This window comes from Dipodomys ordii, unplaced genomic scaffold, assembly GCF_000151885.1.
Source record: "Dipodomys ordii isolate 6190 unplaced genomic scaffold, Dord_2.0 Scaffold12, whole genome shotgun sequence".
Classification (NCBI taxonomy): Eukaryota; Metazoa; Chordata; class Mammalia; order Rodentia; family Heteromyidae; genus Dipodomys; species Dipodomys ordii.
The window spans coordinates 1299583-1325980 of record NW_012267228.1 but is presented as its reverse complement, the minus strand read 5'-3'; the positions used below and the strand labels follow the sequence as shown (position 1 = coordinate 1325980).

Sequence of the window (26398 nt, the reverse complement as noted above, 5' to 3'; positions counted from 1 at the left end):
GGTGCCGTTAGCTTCTCACCTACAGACCATGCTGCCGCCGCCTCTTTAACTGCCATGACTGCAGACTGCAGCTGTCAGGGTAGCCTGCCGTACTGTTGGACCCAGAGGCTGAGTAAGCCCATGATTATGCTACCAGAACCTAGCACCTGGCTAGGCATCGAGAGGGATCGAGGACCAGAGAAAGACAGAAAAGGAGTGTGGGCTTCCCATGTGGAGCATTCAGTGTGGACATCACGGGGCACCGCAGTGCTTTCTCCTTCAGGCTGCAAGGCAAAGATTTAACAGAAAGTTTGTGCTGCTTAGTTAGCAAAGCAGTCAGCCAGGCTCGCCGCACCCTGACGACGTCATGATCGTGTTCAGTACTAGCAGCAGACACAGTGAAAAAGTGTCACAAGTACCCACCGCATATCTTACCGGGGCTAAAGAGAACTATAGCTTTAAGGTATGCGTACTCGTAGCCGTCTATATCCAGCTTTGCCATGCTGTTGCAGAATTCCTGCAGCTTCCAGATGTGCTCCATGACTTGCTTGATCCGATCCCCAGAAAGTTTATCTACAATTAAGAGCACAGAGCGCTGAGAACTGACAAGCATAGTAAATCCAACTTCACTGACGGGGCCGCGCAGGCAAGATGGGAGATGCTTGCACTTTCTTTTTCCCCTCAGTGGTGGGTCTTGAACTCTGGGCAGCCCAGAGGCTCTGTCCCTCAGCTCTTCAGCTCAAGGCGAGTGCTCTACCACGTGAGCCACAGTGCCACTTCCAGTTTTCTGGTGGTTTATTCTGGAAATAAGAGTCTCACGGACTTTCCTGCCTGTGCTGCCTTTGAACCGTGACCCTGAGATCTCAAGCCTCAAGTTTGGCAATGTTACTCAGTTTGCATTACTACACAATTGCACCTGCAGAGCTCTGCAGTGGTTGCAAGCGCTCAGAAGGGTCAGCCATTTGTGATTGTCCCCCAACGATGCTGCCAGCTGACTGGGAATATCTGCTTCCCGTTCTTCTCACCTGAGTGCTACTGATTCCAGCTTTTATGGCTACACTCTACTGAACCTGAGGAGTAAGTTGAACCTCTACTTATGGCACTCTGTTAAAGTTTTGAGAACCAGACCTCAGTTGTTTGGGACTCAACCACAGTTCATCCATTACTATGGATGGCAGAGCTCAAGCCCCAGTGCTAGCACACAAAATAAGAGCAGTCTGGCAGAAACTCAAATGCTCCGACTAGAAACAGTTCCCATGACTTCCTCCAGCTCCTACTGGCCTGTGGATATGGCAGGACACTGAAGTTGCCATCTGCTATGTTGGCAGCCTTGATCAACACAGGTAAAGCTTTGGTAGAGGGTTCCAGCCAGGGCTGTGCCCTGCCTGGTGGGCGCAAGGCTGAACCCAGACACTCCATCCCTCGATCCCCAGCCTACCTTCCTGGATGCTGTTCTGCAGGTGGTTGACGATGGCGGCCAGGATGGTGGAGAGACTCATGACCTGGGCGCACTGGGCCAGGCCGAGGGTGAAGAGCTCGTTCCAGCAGGCCCGCACCAGGCTGGTGTTGCAGTCCTGCCTGAGGACACAAGGGAGAGGCTGAGTGTGGCGTGCGGCACTCGTGGAGGTGGCCATACCGGCACTGCTCACACAGCAGCTGGCAAGGGGTGTGGCGAAGACTCTTCTCCCCAAAACGGCCAGCCTAAGTATTTCCACTGAGGCTCCTCTGACCGACCATAAACTATTCTTCCTCTTAAAAAAAGAAGAAGACTTGTGTGATGAGAAGACTGCAAAGGAAGGAATGGCCACATCCCGGTTTCTTACAGCATCCTAAGCCCTGAGCAGTGTGGCTTGGCTGTCCCATGAGCTAGGCGTCTGGGAAGGAGGGCCTACAGCCAAGTCACGAGAGGCTGCCCGGATCAAAGGACAGGCTTAGCGTGGACTCAGGAACACCTGCCAACTCTGGTGGGCAGGGAGCAAACAGCTGGAAGTGGACTGCGGGAACTGGACGCTACTCTACCTGCAGCCATCTCTGGGTCAACCTACTCAGGAAGGGTTAGCCTGGGGGACACAGCCATATTCTGCAAGCTGCCAGACACAGCAGCTCTGGCTGCATCAGGCTGCCTGCCTGCCTGCCTGCCTGCAGGGAGAACTGGACGCAAGTGCTCTGCATTTTGTTAGGACCATAACCCTGACCACAAACTATAAAAGATGTATGTGCAATAGAATAAAGAGAGCTGATTATGGAATCGTAACCCATTTGTACAATTCCTTAATAACAGCAGCCAGGCTCTAGTGGCTCATACCTATAATCTAGCTACTGAGGAGGCTCCAAGGATCATGATTCAAAGCCAGCCCAGGCAGGAAAGTTTACGAGACTCTTATCTCCAACTAAGCACCAAAAAACACCAGAAGTGGAGCTGTGGCTCAAGTGATAAGAGTGCTAGCCTTGAACAAATAAAGCTCAGGGACAGCACCTAGGCCCTTCGTTCAAGCCCCAGGACCGATACAGAAATAATAACAAAAAAAAAGCTGAAATATGCTAGCATATTTAATCTAGACTGAGCTATGAAAACCTGTCCAAGATTCCAAATTGCTCTAATAGAACAATGGTGCCTCCATGCTTAACCTCCCAGCCAACAGTCTCATTTCCCCAGTGATGCTGACCACTGCGGGCTATTAACAGGAGCCCACGTCACAGCACTGATCAGGCGGGAGAAAGTGTGGCCGCTGCTCTTAAGGGTTCATAGCAGATTTGAATTTACAACACTTCTTTAGCAGCCACTGTCTAGTTTTCCCAGAATACAAGCCAACTCTGCCACCTACCCTCCCTGCCCAGTACTGGGTCCTGGGCATGCTTGGAAACTTCCTACCATTTCAGCTATGCCCCTAACCCTTTTGTTTCTATTTTTCTTTGGGCTAGCCTCAGACTCACAATCCTACTACCTCTGTCTCCCTAGTAGGTGGGACTAGGGGCATGTCCCCCTGTAGCTGGCTTCCATTTCCCCTTTATCCATGCTTGGAGTGTGGCGACGGCTCTACCACACAGAACATGAACCATAGCATGATCTGGCCCACCAGCGCCACCTACCTCTCCCGAGCACTCTCAATGCAGTACTGGTAAAAGCTTTATGGACTTAACCCACTGCAAGGATTCTATGGGGAAGAAGTTGAAGGCTGTGAGAAATGAAGTGCTTGCGAACTATTCTCATGGACATACACCCGGCTCTGCCTGCCCCAAGGTGGGGCCTGGTGTTCCTCTGGTGTTTTCTGTACGCTACTGAGGGCCAACTCCCCAGTATGTCCTCTGAGTTCCAGGTGGCTGCTGTCTTCCAGCCAGGCTGAGAGCCAGCATGGCAGCTTCACTGACTAGGTGCTGGGACTGCGGGAGAAACATGACTGAAACACACAGTCACGTTCAACAAGCAAACGCAAAAGGATTTCCAGCCCAGAAGATGCTGGTCAACATGCCACTGTGGTAAGGTGCTGACACAGCTGTCAGCTGGGCTTCCATAAAGGTTAGCTACACCACAGTTCCCGGCTTCTGGTCTACTGAGTACATTTAACAGGACACTCGGGGTATTGAATGAGTCATAGGAACAGTCAACTACACGGACCCTCAGAGACCTCTGCACCACTCTTCTACGCAAGGACATATGGGAGACAAAAGCCGCGTACCCGAGGGCCTGAAAGGCCGGGATGGACCGCGCCCAGTGCATGGAGAGGAAGAGCAGGCGGGATGCAGACTCACAGATGTAGTGCACATTGAGGTACTCCGGCATCGGGCTGGGCATAGTCAGCTGGAAAAGAGGAGACAGGACACAGGAGGTGAAGGAGGGCCAGGGGGTGGCTCTGTCAACATTCATCCCAGTGACAGCCAAGGTCACTACCTGATTTTCAAGCCCACATGGGTCTATCCTCAGTGTAGGGCATGGCCAGACAGGAGGACTGGCAGCGCTGCATCATTTCTTGCTCAGTGACTCAGGGTTGGGAAGCCTGAGGGTAAAGGCCAGCTTCCCATTCCAAAACCATCTTTGTGGCTCTGTCAATATGACCCTGCCATGGCTTCTATTCCACTTCGATCCCTAGGTCTAAGAGGGAGCAGGGCACAGGCTTCACCCTCACAGCTGGCAGGTGTTACTTGATCACCTGAGAGGACCATGGGAGGGTGCTGAACAGGCCTCTTTGCTGGAGGACGTCCTATCGTTAGGATGCCAAGGACTCCAGTGCCTTTGAAGCTCGAATCCTACTGGTGAGCAAGCGGAGACAGGAAGACCCACTCCGGACAGGAAACCAAGAGGGTCCAGTCTCTAGGGAGACAGAGTCGACTGGAAGACCTGCTAGCCCTCTCTGGTCTGCCTTCTGCAGCTCTAGGGGGCAATGTGGTCAGCACCAGTGGCTGGCTGCCTGCTTGCCAAAGAGTTCCTGCAAGGGCTTCTACCCTGTAGGAGACCAAGATGCCCTGAGCCCATGCTGAAGCCAGGCTGCACAGGAAAGGCAGAGGTGGGGCAGCCGTCCTCGGCCCTGCTGGTGAGCACCACGGCAGCCATGTTCGCAATGACAGGCCACACTGCTGGCTTGGAAGATTTCAGAATCAAATGCAGCTGTGAGCAAGAGAAGAGTGGACATACTTCACAATGAGAAGATTCTTTTAGCTGCCAAGAGTTTGAGAATGAGCTCACCTGTGTGCTCTAATTGCCCAGCCCCTGCCTCATGAGACTTCTTCCAGACTTCATTCAAGGACTACCACCAAGGGACAGCTGCTGCCTGCTGCCTTCACGGAGGGGCCCATATCAATGCCTTTTATCCTTAATGTCGATGCCCTTGCCAACAGGAAGTAGCCAGAGAGACTCTGTGTCCTTTTTCATAATTGTGAAAAGGCTGGAATGTAAGTCTGCCCTGGAAAGGTGGGGCAGACTCCTGCCTCCTCTTGGCTAAGTCTCCTTCCAGTATCTGTCACCTAGGTAACTGGCACCTGGAGGCAGTCACCTCCCCCTCCTTCCAGGACACATCCTGGACCGCCTCTGGTCATGCCTCCCATTGGACCATGGGAGGGTCCCAGGCTCAGATCACATCCACATCAACCTTCCCCTACCTAGCCACACCTTCTCTCCACCCCTTCCCTTGTTAAGGCTGGGTAAAACAGCCCTCTGGCATGTTGGACCATATAGTCTCCACCACGCAAGGCAGGGCAGCAGTTCGGTAATAATAAAGCTTCTTCTATTCCTGCCTGAATACTGTGTGGTGTTCTTCATCAGCTACCTAATTAAACCTACCTATTTACCTTACAACCACAAGGTCTGAATTCAGAGAGCAGAGCAGCTGTGGCAGCACATGGCCCCCAGCAGCTGGGGCAGGCAGGGTGCACTCACTCACCTTAAATGTGACGTGCGTATCTGAGAGGAGGGGGCCCTCCACTTCAATGATGGGGGTGGACTGGTCTCTGCTGATGACGTGGATGCTCCCTCCTCCACTGGCATCAATGCCGTCTGCCAGGCTTGGTGGGGAGGAGCTGTCTGTGGTATTAAGTGCTTTAGCTAACGTATCAAATGCCCTGTTGGCGAAAACCAAGCACATGAACAGCAAGTGAGAGAGGACAGCAGCTGCTGGGCTATCGTTTGGAAAGGCCACGTGCTGAGGAGAGGGGAATTCAATTCTCCCTGTGGAGGGAGGGCCGACCAGGGCAGCGTCAGTCATTATCATCTGAGGAACTGAGCATGCACATTTATCTTAACATGTGAGTTCTGTCTCCTTGCAGCCGCCCTCTAAAGATAGAGATTTTCTCCATTTATTAGTGTGAATGCTGAGGCTTTACAATTATGTCAAATAACTTTTCCAGGGCCATCTGAATAGTAAGCAGAACAAAAATTCTGCCTTATTTGAATCCTATCCTCTTTTCTCTGGACTAAGAGCTGGGTTTTGCAGGCAGACTGCAAGTGAACAGTGAAAGTGGGCACAGGAGCCCTCGGATGGTCCTCAGGTGACTGAGTTAACTGTCTTCAAAGTAAGGCCCGGGGTGGCAGAAAACCACCTGATGGCCAGGCTGCACCAAAGGCAGTTCTCCGTCAACACATGTGAAGCTAGCTCTCAACTCACCACTCAAAAAAATAGAGCAGGACACTGGTGGCTCATGTCTATCATCCTAGCTATGCAGGAAGCTGAGATCTGAGAATCGTGTTTCGAAGCCAGCCCAGACAGGAAAGTCTATGAGACTCTTATTTCCAATTAACTACCAGAAAACCAGAAGTGGAGTTGTGGCTCCAAGTGGTAGAATGCTAGCCTCAAGCAATAAAAGCTCAGGGACAGTGCCCATATCCTGAGTTCAAGACCCACAAAAAGTAGACCTGAGAAATCAGGCTAAAACAGAAGCAAGGTCTGAATCCAAAAGGTGATGAACTATTACTATGGAGGTGCATTAAATACTGGTCAATAAAACAGAATAAACCATCTGTCCACCAAAAGTGTGTTACTTCCTGCAGAATGAAAAGCAAGTTTTCTGCACATTTTATATCACATAATGTGTGCGCGCGTGCATGCATGTATATATGTATATACATATAAATGTACACATATACATTTATAGTGTGCGCGCACACATGTATTCACACACGTGCACACACATGCATACACGTGTGTATGAATATACACACGTGCACAAACTATATACGTGCATATACACACCCAAACACAAGTACACACACACACAGTGTGAAAACACCCAGGCGCACAGCTAGCTGAGGACTGCCTGAGGCTCCTGTTCTCACGTTCACTTGTATCTCTCTATTGCTGGTTAAAATGGAAGGAAGACAGATGTGCAGGATCACTGTGACAACTTTACAGTCCTTGATTAAACACAAGATGTAGGGCTGGGGTCAGAGCTCACTTGTTTAGCACGTTAAGACCTGAGTTTAAGTTCCAGAACCAAATGAAACAAAACATATAAACCAGATCGGTGCCAAAATGTAGTGCCTGCCACTCCTCCCCCCACTTTGTAACTGTGACTGCGTATAAGGAGTCTGAGGGCTCTTACCGAGTAATCTCACTTGCAGACTGGTCTTCTGGCTGGATTTCTGAAGTGTCACCATTATTCAAAGATTCACTTAGGTTGGCAAGGGAGGTTACCACATTTGCCAGTGTACCCAAAGCCCCTTGGCTCGTTTCAGCCTATTAATATGAAAAATAGTAACATTAATGATGAATACATATACCACATGACTCACAGGTCTAAGGTATGAACACACAGAGGGCCCAGGGCAATAGGATCAGTTTTCTATATCCTGGTTATGGCTGATGTCACATAAATCCACAGGTACTTAAGACACAGAAAATGGATAAACTGGTCTTTGCTAATCAAAACTTCTATGCAGGAAGTGGCACCGTGGCTCAAGTGGTAGAATGCTAGCTTTGAGCTGAAGAGCACAGGGACAGTGCCCAGGCCCAGAGTTCAAGCCCCATGACTGACCAGAAAAAAAGAAAAACAAAAACTTCTACGCACCAAAAGGTATTAAGAAAGTAGTAGCTGAGGTGCCGGTGGCTCAGCCTGTAATCCTAGCTACTCAGGAGGCTGAGAACTGAGGATCACGGTTCAAGACCAACCAAGGCAGGAAAATCTGTGAGACTCTTGTCTCCAAGTAACCACCAGAAAACTGAAAGTGGCACTGTAGGCTCAAGGTGGTAGAGCACTAGCCTTGAGCAAAAAGCTCAGGGCCATGCCCAGACCTTGAGTTCAAGCCCCATGGCCAACAAAAAAAGAAAGGAGTAATAAAAGACAACTCACAAAATGGGAGACAATGTACGGAAGTCACATATGCAACGAGGGCGTAGTAGCCCAGAATATCTAAAAAAAGCCCTTACAATTCAACAATAAAAAGAACTCCACTGGGGGCAAAAAAAGAACAAAGGATATGAAAAGACACACAGGTGGCCAATAAGCACAAGAAAGAAGTTTGGTATCACTGGCAATGCAAGTCTAAACCTGGGACTAGATCTACTTCACACCCACTGGGCGGTTATAAATCCTAAAGACAGGGCCAAGCACTGGCACCGAAGTGTGAAGTAAGAGCTAAGGCATTGCTGGTGAGACCAGAAACTGAAGAAGGAAAGAAAAAGAATCTGGTAGGTCCTCAAAGTTTAAATGTGAGAGGTGTCATATGACCAGCAATTCCACTCCAAGTAGAAACAACCCAGATGCCCACAAGTTGTCGAGTGGATAGGAGAGCCATGCAATGGCATGGTGTTTGGCAAGGAAAACTAATAAACAACTAGGATGAGTGCCATCATGGGTGGACCTTAAAGATACTGAGCTCAGCGGGGCGCCGGTGGCTCACGCCTATAATCCTAGCAACTCAGGAGGCTGAGATCTGAGAATCGTGGTTCAAAGCCAGCCCGGGCAGAAAAGTACGTGAGACTCTTATCTCCAATAAACCACTCAGAAAACCTGAGTGGCTCTGTGGCTCAAATGGTAGAGTGCTAGCCTTGAGCTGAAGAGCTGAGGAACAGCACCCAGGCCCAGAGTTCAAGCCTCACAACTGACAAAATAATAAAAATAAAAAATAAAAAAGATACTGAGCTCGGTGGCCCATGCACTCTATGACACGTTCAGCACTTGTGAAGCCATGGAGAAAGCTGACTGATGCTTGGCAGGGAAACCATGCTCAGTGGTGCCAGAGCTCCTTTTGAAATGAAGACATCTGGGACTTGGTGATAGTTACAAAGTTATAGAAATATACTAAAAAACACATTCTATATTTCAGGATTGATACTATATGTGAATTGCATTTCAATTAATAAAAAGCTGAAAGCCAGAGGAAATAAACCAAGATTAGCAAACACAAATGTCAGCAAAGTGAAAACCTAAGTCCACCAGAAAGGTCATAACCAGAGCACGGATGAACAAAGCATAGTAGAGTCAGAATATTGTGTCACCACTGTGCTGTGTAGTGCATGCGGAAGGAACTAGAGTCCAAGTCCGAGAATGGGGGAAAGACACACAGAGCAAACAGCACATGCTTTGTGCCCTGGCTGCGACACCGCAGCCCTGGACCTCTGGTAGCCCCGTACTTATTCCTCAGCAAATTATTTTGAATGTAACCTTTTCAAAGGAAAAAGTTTAACTGCTTCTGAAAATAGCAACCTTTGGGGGCTACGCGTGTACTTTAGTATTGGCAGCAAACTTCTGGGTGGGGATGGAGCTCCATTTCATACAGGAGGGAAAAGCTAGGATGGGAGTCTGGTTCTGCAGCTCTTCCTTTTAAGTACTTACACACAAAATGGCTTTTCTATTCTTTCTCCTGTACCAGTGACAATAACTAGTTAACTTACAGGGTATTCAGCATGTACCAAGTACTTTAAAAACCTAACTGTTTCCTCCCAGCCCTGAAGGAATCAGAGGAGTGGAAGGAGGCTGGTGGCTGTGGAGAGCAGGGCTGGAGAGGTGCCCAGGTCCAGGGGCACAGGAGTCTTGACCTCAGTCTCAGCTTCTGCACGGATGGCTGCTGTGAATCCTTGGGACCCAGGATTGTCCTCAAGGTGATCTACCTATCTTCTCTACCCCTATCACACAGAGCCATGCACCAGCAGGTCTGCTGGGGGGTAGCAGCACTCCAGATGTGACCCAGAAGCCCACACCACTCATTATCATTGCTTAAAGCCCCACCTGAGGACCAACGTGGGCAGGGTAACACTCCATGCCGGCTACAGGGCTCTCAACTTTGCCTTCCTTTTCCCTAAAGAGGATGTCATCTAACACACTTAGTTGGCATGTGGATGTGTGTGTGTGTGCGCGTGTGTGTTGGGGAGAGCAGGTGAGACAGAGGCCTGCAGGGCAGGAGTGGTGTCCACACTGGGTTATGGAATTGCCCTCAAGCACCCCTAGGCAGCCATGGCTGGTTGCTTCTTTCCCATTACTGGGTTCCCATTACTGATTGGTAGGAACAGAACAAGATGCAGCTTCAGCTGCAATAGGCCTAGCGAGGTGGGGCCAGCAAAAAAGAGAGGCTGCACTGTCACACAGAAGAGGAGGAGAAGCAGGAGGAAAGAACATCACCTTGGAGTCCGCGGCCAGCAGAACAGTACCATCCTCACGTATCAAAGGCTGCTGGATGTTCACAAGCATTCCTGGATCAAGAAGACCTGTTTGTCTATTTAAGACATAAAGAAACCCAGAGTAGCTTCTAACGTGTACATACAGAACAGTCATGCTGTGTTTGCCTGTCCTTCCACATGTGCGCAGCTGCCTGCTAGGAGAGCAGCTCTAAGTGGATTCAGCCACACGGTAAGTGAGCAACCCTCCTTTCTGGGCAATGAGATGTGCACAGGGTTGGTCTAGAGCTAAGGCAGGATGGACACACGGACACTCCAGGACTCTACACTGTCTGTAACCATTCTGCCAAAAAAGTTACCTTGATTTTCAGAAATTACCCTCAACTAGTTCTGTGACACACTTTGGATTTCTGATTTCCCCTCTTTTTGTTCCTTTTAAAACAAGCTTAATAGATGACACTAAGAAGATACAAGTTAAATTAACCCATGGCACTGTCTGGGACCTGACCTCACACATCCTCGTTCCTGTCTAGACTGCAGAAAAGCCCAAATCTTGAGTCCCAGACCAGCGTTTTCCTCCTTGGTGAGTGAAGCCTAACCTGGAACAGGCTCAGCAGTGAGACTGGGCAGCTCCAGATGCACAACGCATGCCAGAGCTGCGGTCGTGAGGGCCGAGACACACACCCATCCTCTAAGGATCCCTGCGCTCCCCCTGGGCAGCTCTGAAGATGGATACCAGTGCAACCTGAGACAGCAGACTGACTGACCTTGCTCCATCTTTCTCTGCCACAAACGTGGGAGTGGCTATTAGAGGACTTCTTAGATCCTTCCGGATATAGATCTTCTCAGTTGAAGCAGCACAATTGCTTGGTTTCTCTCGTTGCACATCAAAGGGTTTCCGTTCACTCTGTACAGCTGAAAAATAACAACGTACACATTCACATTTAGCGAGAAGATGGAGATCAGAGCCCTTATGGTCAAGTATGGGCTCTCTGGTGCTCGAGCTGCCTGTCTGCCCCGTTACCACAGTGGGCGTTCCTGCCACAGGAGAGCAGGCTTCGCAGCTGGACAAGGCCCTGGCAGGTCTGAAGGTACACACAGGCACTCGGAACAGCAGGTGCTGCTTGCAAAGGGATGCTCATAAAGAGCTGGCATGAGGGACCTGTGGAAGCCTACCCACAGGGAGCCCACTGGTTGTCATTTCTTCCCCCGGCAAAACAGACTTTGTCCAGAACAAGAAATGTCCATATTCAAGGAGGTTCATCACAGAGATACAGCATGCCACAAATAAATGGTAGAGTACCATTCCAATTTCTAATTCCAGCTAAAGTAGCTTCAGCACACTGATAGTTGTCAATCTATCACATTACCGATTTCTTCCTTAAAAAAAGTGTTGTTGGGGCTGGGAAGGTGGCTCAGTGGTAGAGCGCTTGTCTTGCATGCATGAGGCCCTGGGTTCGATTCCTCAGCACCACATACGCAAAAAGAAAAAAGCTGGAAGTGGCGCTGTGGCTCAAGTGGTAGAGCGCTAGCCTTGAGCTGAAGAGCTGAGGGACAGCACTCATGTCCAGAGTTCAGGCCCCATGACCGGACCCCCCCCCCAAAAAAAAAGAAAATTAAAAAAAAAGCATTGTTGTTTTTTTAAAGAAAGAAGAGATGAAGCTTAGAGACTAAGATTCAGATAAACTGGTAATCAAATGGAAATCTAACTGGATCTTGAGTATGAAATGCCTATGACTGCAGAAACTCCAGTCACTGCTCTGAGTAAGTATTCCCTACTAAGACAAGACAGCTTGGCACCATGGGTCTGTTCCACAGCAAGCCTGTGATGTATTTATTCATTGGAGGAAGTCCAATACGACTAGATAAAACATACAACGGCTGGGCTCTGGTGACTCACACCTGTATATACTAACTAATTAGGAGGCTGAGATCTGAGGATCACAGTTCAAAGCCAACCCAGGAAGGAAAGTCTATGAGAATCTTATCTCCAATAAACTACTCAGGAAAAGCTGGAAGAGAGGCTCAGGCCCTGAGTGCAAGCCCCAGGGCTGCAAAAAGAAAGAAAGAAAGAAAAAAAACCAGACAGAAATTAGGGTGTAATCTAAATTTCTCAAAGGACACACTTCTTCTATTTGTTCTCTAAGAACTCTGCAGCTTTCCATTTTCAGAAGCGGCCCCACCAAGCTGGAGTTCCTCGGTTTGTCTAGGGAACCTGAACTCCCGGGCTGTCAGCCTCACCGCACGCAGGCCCCTGCCATGGCTTGAGAGAACCTCTCTCCTGCACGTCCCTTTGTTGCTAGTCTTGAGGCCAGGGCTCCATGTTTTCAGCACTAGGAAGAGGACTGACCCCGACACTATCTGGTTCCTGTGAAACAGACCTAGTTTTGATCAACTGAGCCTCAGAAATCTGGCTCTGGGAGCTGAGAGGACGGCCTTCAGACCTTGCCTGCTGCCCCGTGCCCGGCTTCCCTCAGAGCCCTCACTGCACTGAGGTTTGGCCGAGGACATGGACTCCTAAGGACACCAGGTTAGAGAAACAAGGGTGGAAGTCTCTCATCTAACTCTGTGGAGCCCTATGTCAGCAAGGCATGGGGGTTTGGGGGTCACAGATGAAGCCGCAGAGCTGAGGTAGCCCATGTGTCCCAGAACTGCCAGCTCTTCAGGATCAGGCTGGGGGATGATACTCTCCCGGCAGTGCTCACCCTGTTCCCCTACACTGCTCCTCCCCCATCCACCGGGGGAAGCATGAGGCTTGACCAAGCCCCAAGTGTCAGCTCAGAATCTCTGGGTGACTTGGAAGGAAAACCCACATGCAGCTGCATGGGTAGTTTTCATATTTTAAGGCTAAATACAAAATCCTTACTAGAACAAGCTCTTGCTCCCTCTTCTCTCCCTTCCTGCTACCTTGTGTGGTGTTCACACTGCTACTCACATTCCATTTTCATGCCCATCTCTAAGCACTTTTTCAGCCGGCAAAATTGACAGCGGTTTCGGTGGTGTTTGTTGATGATGCAGTCTTGGTTGCTCCGGCAGCTGTAGGTCAAATTTTTCCTCACGCTCCTTTTAAAGAAACCTTTGCAGCCTTCACAACTGACAGCCCCATAGTGGCGGCCTGCGGGGAGCAGAGTGTATGGAACAGTTCACGCAAGCAGAGGAGATCTACCCCACGCCCTCTGCGGGGAGCAGAGTGTATGGAACAGTTCACGCAAGCAGAGGAGATCTACCCCACGCCCTCTGACGACCTGGGCTCACACTGCCACAGGTGGCAGTCCCTTGGGGTTAAGCATAATGGCTGCGCTCACCACCTCATTTCTCCATCATCTCCGGAACAGTCTCCTGAAGTCATGATGGAGAAACAAGTCAATGGCATGACCCCCTGTCTCATTGGGGGACCTGGCTGGATTTACAAGAGCCAAAAGTAGGCACAGGCCAGGTGCTGGGGGCTCATGCGATCCGAGGATCATGATTCGAAGCCAGCCTGGGCAGAAAAGTCAGTGAGACTCTTATTTTCAACTTTAACCACAAAAGGCCAGAAGGGAAGCTGTAGCTGAGTGGCAGTGCCAGCCTTGGCACTCGGAGGACCACGGGAGGCTCTGGGTTTCTAAGGCTGCTTTGCAATATGCTTGGTCCAACTGTTGTTCTCCTGGGCTTGAACTCAGGGCCGCCTGCTCTCATCTGGCTTTTTCACTCAAGGCTTGTACTCTACCTCTTGAGCCATGCCTCTACTTCCAGCCATTTGCTAATTAACTAGAGCTAAGAATTAATGGACTTTTCTGCCCAGGATGGCTTTCAGCCTCCTGGGTAGCTAAGATTGTTTAAAAAAAAAACAGAAACCCCATATTCAGGACAACAAAATCTCCACAATTTCTGTGAATTTCTTTGCCTCAGAATAAAGAAGGTCCAAGCAGCTGCGAACTCAGGCCTGTGCCAAACATCACTGGAGCTGTGTTGTTCCCTCATTACTTTCAATAGCCATGCATCTTCTCCATTCTCCCTACACCAAACCCTTTCCATGGAGGTCCATGAGCTCTATCCTAAGGCCTTGGCTCCATTGGCCAGAATGCCCTTCTCCTTCACCAGACATCACAGGCCAACCATAAGGCTCCCGCGGGGCCTGCCTCTGGAGGGCAGTCGTGTTGTAGCAGGGCACCACACCAGGTGTATGGGGAGGAATATGCAAAAGCCCACTTGCGGGATAGCGAAGTGTTGTGTCAGTATAAACTAGATTCTTTCTTAGTAGCACAGTAAACACTACTAGACATTTCACTAAGATTTACAAATTATAGAAATTTTTTTGATTTTTCATACTAATTCTAATAATCTAACAAACTATTTATATCACTATCCCAACAAGAAAAATGAAGTTGATGTTTGAAACCTATAAACCTCCTATGGAAAATGATCTTTCTCTGTTCACTACTGCCCACCCCCAAGTCCAGTTGCTCTGCTGGTCATGACACACCCGAGCCCAGGCTGAGGTGGCATACCAGAGGCTTTGTCGCCGCACACCACACAGTACTCCACCACCTGGGGCCGCTGGACGTCTGTCTTCCCCAACAAACGCTCCACAGAAGCAGAATCTGTGACGATCTAAGGGAAACCAGCAGAATACCAATCAAAACAGAATATCAATCAAAATCTAGCTCTGCTAAAGGCAAGTTTCATTGTAAGTTTGTAGTCTTGAGTTTCTAAACGGAAAATCAGGGAAATGGAAAACCCCAGCTGACAGTTGCACTGACGACCATGGCCTTGCCGCTTTGCCCTTCAGTGAGGTCTTCAGCAATGCCACCTGGCTTCTCTCCCAGGACTGGGACCACGTAAAGATCACACACATGCTCCGAATGAAGACATGTAAGTTCTTCTAGCTGTCTCTCTGGTCCCATCAAACAACTATAGAGTGTGCAAAGGGGCTTCTCTGTCAGAGAAATAACCAGGCTTTAGTAAATACATCTCTAGTTGAGGCCCTTGAGTGGAAGGACCCACAATACATACCCTGCTGTTTGCCATCACCTGTACATGACTTTCTGGGTGACAAGCAGTGCTGCCCATATCAAAATGAGTAAAGAACAACTTATTTAAAAACATACTCCGAAAGGGCACAGGTTGCTCAGGCTTGTAATCCTAGCTATTCAGGAGGCTGAGATCTGAAGATCAAGGGTCAAAGCTAGCCCAGGCAGTAAACTATGCCAAACTAGTCTTTAATTCTTAACTACCCAACAGCACCCAGACCCTGAGTTCAAGCCCCAGGACCAGCAAAAGGCGGGGGGGGGGGGAAGTACTTAGTTTGAGCACATGATAAGCCTTCAAAATGATTCATGCTTGTTGGACCCACATAAATAAAACACTGTGGAACATTGATACCAGCAGCCTTCATAAACCAGGAGGGCCCTGGATGGGTAAGGCTCGGCTTATGAAGCGCAGTACGAGATATCTCAAAAATGTAGTTTTGGGTGCAGTGGTTCATGCCTGAAATCCCAGCTCAAGTGGTAGGATTCCAAGCCTAGCAAGCTCAGAGTTTAAATTAAACCCCGGTACTAGAGAGAGAGAAAAAAATGTACAGTTTTGAAAGCTGAACAGGTGAAAACAAGGCACAGTCATACATGCCTGTAACCCCACCACTAAGGAGGATTGCAAGCTGGAGGCCTTCCTGGGTCACCAAGACTCTGTCTTAAAAGAAAGAGAACTAAAATGTAGTACATGGGTAAAATGAAGCATTATTCAACTTTTTTTTTTTTTTTTTGGTCGGTCGTGGGGCTTGAACTCTGGGCTTGGGCGCTGTCCCTCAGTTCTTCAGCTCAAGGCAAGCACTCTACCACTTGAGCTACAGCGCCACTTCCGGTTTTCTGGTGGGTTTTATTGGAGATAGGAGTCTCACGGTCTCTCCTGCCCGGGCTGGCTTTGAACCGCGATCCTCAGATCTCAGCCTCCTGAGTAGCTAGGATTACAGGCGTGAGCCACCAGCGCCCGGCTGCATTATTCAATTTTTAAAAGGGAGAAAATCCTGAGACGACAACATGAATGAATCTTGTCGACACTGTTAGGTGAAATAAGCTAGTCACAAAAGACAAAACTATTTGATTCCCATTCCACAGAGACACACAATGGCCGTTTGCCAGAGGCCAGAGGGAGGGAGATGAGAAGACTCTTCAGCTGGTAGAGAAAAGTACTTCCGAAGAGCCTTCATTGTGGAGCATTGTGTGTGCATTCTTCATAACTTGTTTAAACAAGTTACAGAGGTGAATACACTTAATGCTACCAACTCCTCTAAAACTAGTTAATACCGCAATTTTATATGACACACAGTTAACCAAAAACTATAAAAAATTTAAACCAAACAGGGACTCAACTTTGACCTGACAAAACGAGCTCCCTGGGACAGTGGTCGTAGGTCTCTGTCCTCTGGCTTTTGGGTTTAGCAATTGACTGCCTCCCCACCTCACACTGAACAGCAGCCTTGCTTTGCTTCCGCATCCTCTCTTCATGCAGATGGACCTGCCTTGCCAAAGGGAGCTGCGGGGAGACAGAAAGGCAGTTCACGGGAGCAAGTAAGACCAGAAGGAAGGGCCAGGACCAAGCCTGAAATCTGGAAAAGAGCTAGATCAACCAGCATGGGCTAAGGGCTGCCACCATAGAACTTTCATTAAGAACAATTATCCTGTGGCCTTTGTTTTTGCCTGTAGGCTGCTGTTCCTTCCTCAACTTGTAACCTTCTGAACATCCCTGCTGATTATCTTCTGGGTCTAGCCAACCCAATAGCTAGAGTTTTACTTTAGTCAAAACAGCATCCTACCATATTTGCAGGCTCCCAAAGGACCTTCCAGGGATGGACCTGGCTACCCAGGTAGGGAGAAAGACAAGTTAGGAGTAAGTCAGGAACCCAAGTGCTGAGACAGGCACCATTTGATGGCCTTACCTGAATCCTGCCGGGAACAAGGTTGTCAGAGGTGGTGAATATGAGCTGCTTGGCACTGGACGTCTCCGGAGAAGCCAGGATCACCTTCCCAGCTCCAGCTCCATCTGGGCTGGTCAGAATGAACTGTTGTTTGGAAGACCCGGAGGCGTCCACTGCGGTTACTATCTGGATCTTCTGTCCTGTCTGCTGGTCTGTCACAATCTGTAAGACACCACACAGAGGAGTATGAGACCCTTGCACTTGTACACAGTGCTGAAGAGCCATGATTACCAAACGACATCCTTGAGCTGATGTTGGTTTCACCCGCATAAGCTGGTGAAAAAACACAAGAGTAAACTTTTTAGGAATGAATTTTTATAGTACTTGTTTTACTCTAAGTTTCTATCTTTGCTATTTTCAGTAATGCTTTCCTTTCATTCCACTTTTTCTGTTAATAGTCATATGAAACCAACCACACTAATGTATCACTTAATGAAGCAAACGTTCTGTGAAATCCGTCACTAGGTGATTTCTGTGCACACATAGTCCTCGCACAAATTAAGAAAGCTACACCACTAGGCAATAATCTCAAGAGACCATTGTAGCATGTGTGGTTCACAGCTGACTGAAGCACTTAACATGGTGCACGACCGTAAAACCAAGGAAAGACGAGGCTAGTCATTCCTTTGCCCACAGTATATGAGGAGCCAAGACTTCTCCTTCATGTGAGCCCCAGTCCTTGTGGTCGAGGCCCTGCAGGTAAGAATTCAAGCAGGAGCGGGAGGGAGGACAGACAAGATCTAGACACAGGCATGCAGTCTTGGCTGTACATAGCACCTCAAGGTCTAGATTATTCTTTATTCTCCAAGGACACAAGTTTATAAAATTCAACCAATCATAATTATTAGTTACTTGTGTTCTCCCTTTTCCTTAGATAGCCTATTTAAGGAGATTACTTGTATAAATACACTAAAATTGAAGGCAGGAGAAGAATATCACTCCCCCTTACTAAAATCACCCTCCAGGAACCAGATGGCGAGCACTCGTAGCAGACTCTTTTCAATGAGGTGGGGAGGACACGGCCAATCCCATTAAAAGTTCAGTCCCCTGGAGGTGGAAAAGAGTGACTGTAAGAACTATATCCCCTCAAGAGACTTACAAGTCTGAATGCTCCAGTTCTGTGTCTGTGACTTTATTTGGAAACAGGGCACTGGCAGATGTAACTAAGGTGGGGTCACCAGATTACAGTCAGTGAGTACACCTCCCCGCTCCATTATACCTGATGCCTGTGGGGTTGATGGGGAGAAGTGGCTACAGGCAAGTAAGGAATGCTAACAGCTGTCCATACTTATGCAAGCTAGGAACAATGTTTTTGAGAACCTAGACAGGGCCCAGCCCTGAAACACCTTGTTTTTAGACATCATTTCACCTCCAGAACTATGAGAGAAAGCTCTTCTGTTGTTTTAAGTTGTTAAGTCTGAGGAACTTGCTATGGCAGATGTAGGAAACACATACAAGAGGTAAGTTTGACTTTCTTGGAACAAATGTTTACCTGCTCTGAACAGGTAGAACACTTGTTGCCAAAAGTTGGCTTTGTCCCAATGTGATTGGTGAACAACTGAGCAAAATCTAAACCTTGAGATTTTTTTTTTTATGTACTATTTCTTCAGTGAGGAGCTCTAGATAAAGACAGAATGGAGTCCTGAGCTTGGCTATGAGTCAAGTTGTACCCACCTGTTGGCGTTTTAGGAACAACGTTTTGCTATAGAAATATGAAATGGTATGGCACGATGTGTGTGACTGCAAGGATAAACAAATGTGGCCTGTACACAAAATGGACTACTACACAGCCAAAACACTGCTAAGCCAAAGAAGACAGGAACCAAGTCACACATTGTGAGTAGGCCCACAAGGATGGAGCCAGGACAGCCTGTCAGAAGTCTGACCAAGGAGAGTGGTACTGTGTGGGGCTCCAGAGCCAGGAGCACTGATCAGGACTTACTGTAGTCTGTGTGGGTCTGTGGACCTGGACAACACAGCAGAGATGTGTACCTAAGAGTGGCACTCTCTGACCACTGGGGCAAGGAAAAGGACAGAGTGGGGAGGCTGAAGGGTAGCTACTAGGAAGTCAGAGCTCTGCACAGGGGAGCCTGGACTGTTGAGTCTACATTCCACCAGGCTATGCCTCTGCACTAAGAAGATGGTGAGAAGATTCCAGCAACCCTCTTACTGCTTTAAATGGCCAACTGCAGCCTACCCTACCCTTTGCTTATATGCAAAGGATGTGTGTTTCCCTGTCTCCATCCAGTAGAATGTCTGCCCTAGGAGGGCAGGGCTAACCTCTGCAGTGTCTCTATGATGATATTCAGTGTGCACTGGCCAAGCTGAGGGGACAGAGCTAGGCCTAGAGCCAAAACCTTCTAAGCAGGCAGTACCTTCACCAGAAGAAGCTGTCAGTTTCTGAAAAGCTCTGTATATGTGTGTACACACTGGCACTAGAGTTTGAACTCTAGGCCTTGCACTCTTACTTGGCTTTTTTTGTTCACAGCTAACATTCTCCCTCCATTTTTTTCACCCAAGGCTGGTGCTCTATCATTTGAGCCATACCTCTAGTTCCACTTTTTGCTGATAAATTGGAGATAAGAGTCTCTTGAGATTGTCTGCCCAGGCTGGCTTTGAACCTCAATCCTCAGATTGTGGTAACTACGCTCCTACTTCTCCCTAGCTTATCCAGGCTCCTCCTTACCTTCTGTCTCAGGACCCATCTGTCCCCACAGTCCATCTGCTTCTGCCATTCCATTCAATGGCCACACGACGTAAGATGTTGTGGCACAGAATACTGGCCCCTCCAGACCTCCTGCCTACTCCCCCAAAACAAAAGTCAGATTTTGTGTTGCCATTTATATGGAATTCCGTAAGACAAAATGGTCGTTTCTAGGGAGCCAGGGAAATGGCAATGTTTTGGAGCTAGATATAGGTTGTGGTCGTAAATTGCAAATCTACTAAATACCACAAACTGTACTTCAAAATGGTTTACATTCTGTATTTCACTAAAATTAGGTGCCATTTATAGATGGGACTTAAGAGTAGTTAAAAATGTATATAATAAACTACAGGGTACAAATGAAAACATTTTAAAAGAAGCATATATATATATATTTTTGGGGGGGTCAGTTGTGGGGCTTGAACTCTGGGCCTGAGCGCTGTCCCTCAGCTCTTCAGCTCAAGCCTAGTGCTCTACCACGAGCTACAGTGCCACTTCCAGTTTTCTGGTGGTTTATTGGAGATAAGAGTTTCATGGACTTTCCTGCCCGTTCTGGCTTTGAATTGCAATCCTCAGATCTCAGCTTCCTGGGTAGCTAGGATTATGGGTATGAGCCACCGGCGCCCGGCCAAGTCAAAATGTTTCTTTTAAGACAGTTGCCAGTGGCTCACACCTGTGGCTCATGCCTGTAATCCTAGCTATTCAGGAGGCTGAGATCTGAGGATCACAGTTCAAAGCCAAGCCAGGGCAGGAAAGTCCATGGGAATCTTATTTCCTAAGTAGCCAGGATTACAGGCATAAGCCACAGGCATGAGCCCCTGGCAACTGTCTTAAAAGAAACATTTTGACTTGGCCGGGTGCCGGTGGCTCATGCCCATAATCCTAGCTACTCAGGAGGCTGAGATCTGAGGATCGTGGTTCAAAGCCAGAACGGGCAGGAAAGTCTGTAAAACTCATCTCCAATAAACCACCAGAAAACTGAAAGTGGCGCTGTAGCTCAAGTGGTAGAGCACTAGCCTTGAGCTGAAGAGCTGAGAGACAATGCCCAAGCCCAGAGTTCAAGCCCCAGGACCAACAACAAAAAAGAAACATTTTGACTATACCACAAGACGAGATAAAGAGAATCACAAAAGTAAAAAGCTCAGTCAATACCAGAGAGAGCTGAAAGAAAATCCTTTGATGGAAAGAGTCACAAATTGGTGATATTAATCCAAATATATCAATCACCATTTTCTTTTTTCTTATTTTTTAGGTCCAAGACCAGAACTCGAATTCAGTACCTGATGCTTTCACTCATTGGCTAGCTCTCTACCTACCAACTGAGCCACTCCTCCAACTCCTCAATCATCATGTTAAATGTGAAAAAGCTATGTATAGACATTAAAAGACAGAGGTTACTAGTTAGGTAACAAAAAAAAGACCTAATTTATATTGCCTAGAGAAAGCCCACAGATAAAAGACAGAAGATTAAAGGGATGAAGAAAGATGAACAATGTAAACATCAATCAAAAGAAAGGTGAAAGATCAGGTACACTGGCTCATAATGCCTGTTATTCCAGCTACCTGAGGGGCAGAGTGAGGAGGATAGCTAGGCAAAAAAGGTAGCCATACCCTCTCTCAAAGAACAAACTAGGTGTGGGTTCAAGAGAAAGAGAGATATCTAATTTACACTATATAGAACTAGTGCCAGATAGTTACTAATAGTTAATACTGGTAAGATGCATAGACTATTGATGCCTGTGTAAGAAAGAATATATGTGTGTGCTTCCAGACTTACAAGCAAAGCCCTTCTCTGAAATAAGCAACATAGTGATAGTGACCCCTTGTGGGATGAGGGGGACCCGTTTTTCCACTGCCTCACTTGCTGTAAATTTTGTTACAGCATGTATATACTGCCCATTCAGTGCACACAGATAAGTATCAATTCCTCTGACTCTTGGGAGACATTGCGGACTATTAAGAGAAAAGAAACATTATCAATTTGGAAACATGGAAAGAGTAAAAAACTTCTGAAACAAACAATTCAAAGAAATTACCCAGTGACCCTTATTACACTTTTACAGCTTAAACTCTGAAACTGGATCAGTTTAGTAGCACTTAGGCACATCCAATTTTATTCACAGGCCACAATGGAAAGGTTTTCAACTATATTTATTATACATAAAACCTACTCCAAAAGGTTATCTTTCCTTAATGTGAGAGCTTAATCCTAAGGACTTGGGTTATAAGAGCCCTGTTCAAGGGATCTCTGCACTCCAGCAGGACAGCAGTGAGTGCCGTGCATAGAACAGCCCTAGTGGATAGATAAAATGGGGTAGTAGAATGGCCCCTAGGGAAACAGAATTCTTATGATACAAAGGAATGTGTATTCTCTCCTGAAATACACAATAGAAAATCTAGTGACTAGATACCAAGAGTCTCCCATGGCAACCACTGGGTCCTTGTCTGCAATCATAACCTGCCTGTCTGGTGGTTTATGTTGTGATTCTAGCTACTTGAGAAGTAGAGATTGGAAGGATCAGGATCTAAGGTTAGTCCTGGGCAAAAACATGAGACCCTACTTTAAAAAAAAAAATCACTAAAAGCAAAAATGGGCCGAGGCTCGTCTCAAGTGGTGGAGTACCTTCCTAGCAAGCGCGAAGGCCTGAATTCAGATCCCAGTATGCAAGTAAAAAAAGTGGAGAGGAAAGGAAATAATTTTACTAATGAATAGCAAGCTCCTTTCTAAGGCTGGAAGTGTTATGTAATCAGTATCCTAACACCTACCACACGCAACCACACAGGACCTACTTTCAACTCATTAGCAAATAGGAACAAAGTAGGTAAAGACAGCCAAGATGGCCGAGATGGCCTGAAGTGGGGTTCCCCACGGTGTGTGTCCATGTCATATGTTCTTTGTCATCGTCTTTTCTAATCAACTTCTATCAGCTTTACTTAACAAAGAAAAAAAGGAAAAAAAATAACAGCTTTATAATGATCCTCATTTGGGAGAATGGTAAAAGCTCATTAATGTTTTCTCAAATTTCACACATTTAAACACATGTTATTTTTGAACTGGAGTAAAGTTAAAATAATAACAACTACATGACTTCTGCTTTATGTGTATGTGTGTCTGTGTGTGTGATATGCAGGAAACAACTTTAAAAACTCGTTTCATTTTACTTATTAGAAGTCTTCTAGCTTAGGATAGTCCAAAAAAAAGTATCAGATACTTTATTTTCTAGTAACTACATAACGGTTTCACTCATACTTCATTTAGATTAACTAAATAAAGGCAATCTTGTTATTTATTCCCTGGATGTCTCTCTTCTTGGTTATATTTCATACTTGTGCTATGTAACTAATTTTCTTTTTCTGCTGTTCATCTTCGTTCATGTCTTTTGGCTTCGCCGTAGACTGAGCTTGCTCTAGTAAAAAAGTGAGTCTCTGAGCTTTCATCATATTTTTCCTTTCCCTCACTGTGCAGCCCACAAGTTTAATGTACATGACATTTCTTTGTTCAAAAGGGTAGAAAAGGGCTGGGAATATGGCTTAATGGTAGAGCGCTTGCCTTGCATGCATGGGGCCCTGGGTTCGATTCCTCAGCACCACATAAGCAAAAAGAAAAAAGCTGGAAGTGGCGCTATGGCTCAAGTGGTAGAGCGCTAGCCTTGAGCTGAAGCGCTGAGGGACAGCGCCCAGGCCCAGAGTTCAGGCCCCATGACTGGACCCCCCCCAAAAAAAAATAAAATAATATGTGGCCTCTCAGTTTGAAAGCAAAGTAAGGGATAATATAGAACTTCATATCCCAATAGTTTGGAGCAACAGTTAGATTGCTGCTTTGAAATTGTTAGTTAAATTTTTAAAATAAGCAAGGTTGTACTAGACTTGATTCCAACAGGCACAGTTCCTTAGTGAAGCCCTTAGGCACATTGTTTTTTTAACAGATGGAGGGAAGGCAGGGCATGTGGCCAGAACGCAGCAAGACTGGCGTGGGCACCTGAATGCGCTGAGGTGAGGCTACCGCAGAGTCGGTGGAGATGATCTGGATGCGTGGGGAGGGGCTGGTCATCCCTGGAGATTCCGGCCGAAGGGTCTGCGTATGTGGTACCTGTGGGTGAGATCAAAAGGGTCAGAAAGATGTCCAGTGGAGCCTGAGAACTGTCTCTTCTTGCTATGGCCTTGTACAATTCTGAGGTATTAAGCCAGCATAACAAAGGATCAGTGAGATATTAACATAAGGTGGCTCCAGAAAATAGCATCTTAAAATAGCTGTTTCTAATGTGGAAAATACAAGGATAAACCAAAGGAATTTTCACTTCTGCTCTGCACAATTTAATTTTTTTAAAGTTACCAAAATAACTTCCTAGAGAGAAACTTTGAAAATTTTCACTACTTTCAAAGCCAGCTGTAAAACTCTTAGATGACTTTCCAGAGAAAGGCTCTCATAGCAGTGCAGGAGGGACAAACAGAACCTGCAAGACACTGAAAACTACTGGGATCATAACATTTCATAGCATTAGGAAGCCTCAGTCCCAAAGGGATGGAGCTGGGAAAGCAAAGGCAAGGTTCAAAGTGCTGAGTTGTCACCTGAGTACTGAAGTAAGAAGATATCAGCTTCCTTGATTAAAAGTATGTCATGAACTAATACCCTACATAGTTCCAAAACACAGGAGAGAACATTTCCTAATTCATTCTATGAGGTCATTATTAGCCAACACCAAAACCAAGATCCAATAAGAAAATGATAGACCAGTATCTCTTAGGAATACAATGTTAAAAATCCTCAATATGTAATCCCAGCTACTTGGAAGGTAGAGATCTGGATGACTGTGCTTAGAGGCCAGAACAGGCAAAGTTATTTAGCAAGATCTGTTTCTCAACAAAGAAGCCAGACATGGTGGTGCACATCTATAACCCAAGCTACATGAGCGATTTAAGTCCAAAGTTGGTTCTAGGCAAAGGCAAGACCTTATCTGCAAAATAAAAGCAAAAAGGCTGGGGATATGGCACATGTGGCAGAGTACCTGCCTAGAAAATGTGAGGGCCTGAGCTCAAACCCCAATACTACAAGAAAACAAAACTTACAAAAGAGAGCAAACCATATCCAGGAACATTTAAAAGATTATACACTGTGACTAAGTGGGGTTTGTCTCAAGGCTAGCAAGATGCTAGTGGCTCACACCTGTTATCCTAGCTACTCAGGAGGCTGAGATCTAAAGATCATGGTTTGAAGCCAGGCAGGCAGGAAAGTCTGTGAGATACTTATCTCCAATAAATTATTCAGAAAAGGCCAGAAGTAGTGCTGTGGCTCAAGTGGTAAAGTGCTAGCCTTAAGCAAAGGGGCTCATAGACAGCACCAGGACCTGAGTTCAAGGCTCACGACCTACAAAAAAAATAGATAAAAATGTACAGATGGTTCAACATATGTAAATCAATATAGTACATCATATTTTAAAAAGTAAAGGATAAGAGACCACATGATCATTTCAATTGACAGAGAAAGCCTTTGAGAAAATCTAATACCCTTTCACAATCAAAACTCAACGAAGGGGGCTGGGAAGGTGGCTCAGTGGTAGAGTGCTTTCCTTGCACGCATGAAGCCCTGGGTTCGATTCCTCAGCACCATATAAGCAGAAAAAGCTGGAAGTGGTGCTGTGGCTCAAGTGGTATAGCACTAGCCTTGAGCTGAAGAGCTGAGGGACAGTGCCCAGACCCAGGGTTCAGGCACCATGACTGGCAAAAAAAAAACTCAACGAAGTAGGAACAGAAAGAAAATTTGCAACCTGGCAAAAGACTAAAAGTTTCCCCCTGAGATAAGAAGCAAGTTGAGGATGCTGGCTTTCATCACTTGCACAAAACATTGACGTAAAGGCCACAAGCAAGGGATTAGGGGGAAATAAAGAAAAGTAGGTATGCATCCTGACTGGGAAAGAGGAACTAAAACTATATCTGTAAATTAAATAATCTTTTTTTTTTTTTGGGTCCGGTTGTGGGGCCTGAGCTCTGGGCCTGAGCGCTGTCCCTCAGCTCTTCAGCTCAAGGCTAGCGCTCTACCACCTGAGCCACAGCGCCACTTCTGGCTTTTTTCTTTTTGCTTATGTGGTGCTGAGGAATTGAACCCAGGGCCTCAGGCATGCAAGGCAAGCGCTCTACCACTGAGCCAACTTCCCAGCCCTAAATAATCTTTTATATAGAAAATCAATCCACCCTCCTCACCCCCCCCCAAAAAAATCTACTGAGAGCTAGTAAATGAATTCCAAGGTTATAGGGTACAAGACCAATGTAGAACAGTCAACTGTAGCTGTAACGTTAGCAATGAATGATTTGAAAATAAAACTAAGGAAACAATCTCAAAAAGAGCAAAATATTTAGAAATAATTTAAGTATAAGATAATAAATATAAGATTTGTAATGAAAACTATAAAAGATTGTTAGAATTGTAAAACAGCTTAAATAAACTGTCTTGGGCTGGGCACCAGTGGCTCACGCCTGAATTACTAGCCACTCAGGAGGCTGAGATCTGAGGATCGTGGTTCAAAGCCAGCCTGGGCAGGACAGTCTGTGAGACTATCTCCAAATAACCACCAGAAAACAGGAAGTGGCGCTGTGGCTCAAAGTGACATGGCTCAAGACACTAGTCTTGAATGATAAAGCTCAGGGACAGTGCCCAGTCCCTAAGGCTCAAGCCCCATGACCGATCCAAAAAAAAAAAAAATCTGTGTGCATAGACCAGAAGAT

At 46.9% G+C, this 26398-nt stretch overlaps 1 protein-coding gene across 1 annotated transcript in view; it reads right to left on the bottom strand.

Annotated features, from left to right (window-relative positions):
- Positions 1-23769, bottom strand: part of Nr2c2 (nuclear receptor subfamily 2, group C, member 2) — a 33202-nt gene extending 9433 nt beyond the window's left edge. Inside the window, exons 1-11 of the mRNA XM_013010525.1 lie at positions 23658-23769; positions 16936-17136; positions 14510-14612; positions 12955-13134; positions 10787-10934; positions 10024-10117; positions 7009-7142; positions 5355-5532; positions 3657-3778; positions 1418-1557; positions 415-552 (exon numbers count right to left, since the gene is read on the bottom strand). Of these exons, the coding sequence (XP_012865979.1) occupies positions 415-552; positions 1418-1557; positions 3657-3778; positions 5355-5532; positions 7009-7142; positions 10024-10117; positions 10787-10934; positions 12955-13134; positions 14510-14612; positions 16936-17136; positions 23658-23729 (1510 nt within the window). The 5' untranslated portion in view covers positions 23730-23769. The remainder of the gene's footprint in view (positions 1-414; positions 553-1417; positions 1558-3656; positions 3779-5354; positions 5533-7008; positions 7143-10023; positions 10118-10786; positions 10935-12954; positions 13135-14509; positions 14613-16935; positions 17137-23657) is intronic.
- Between the last annotated feature and the right edge of the window lie 2629 nt (positions 23770-26398).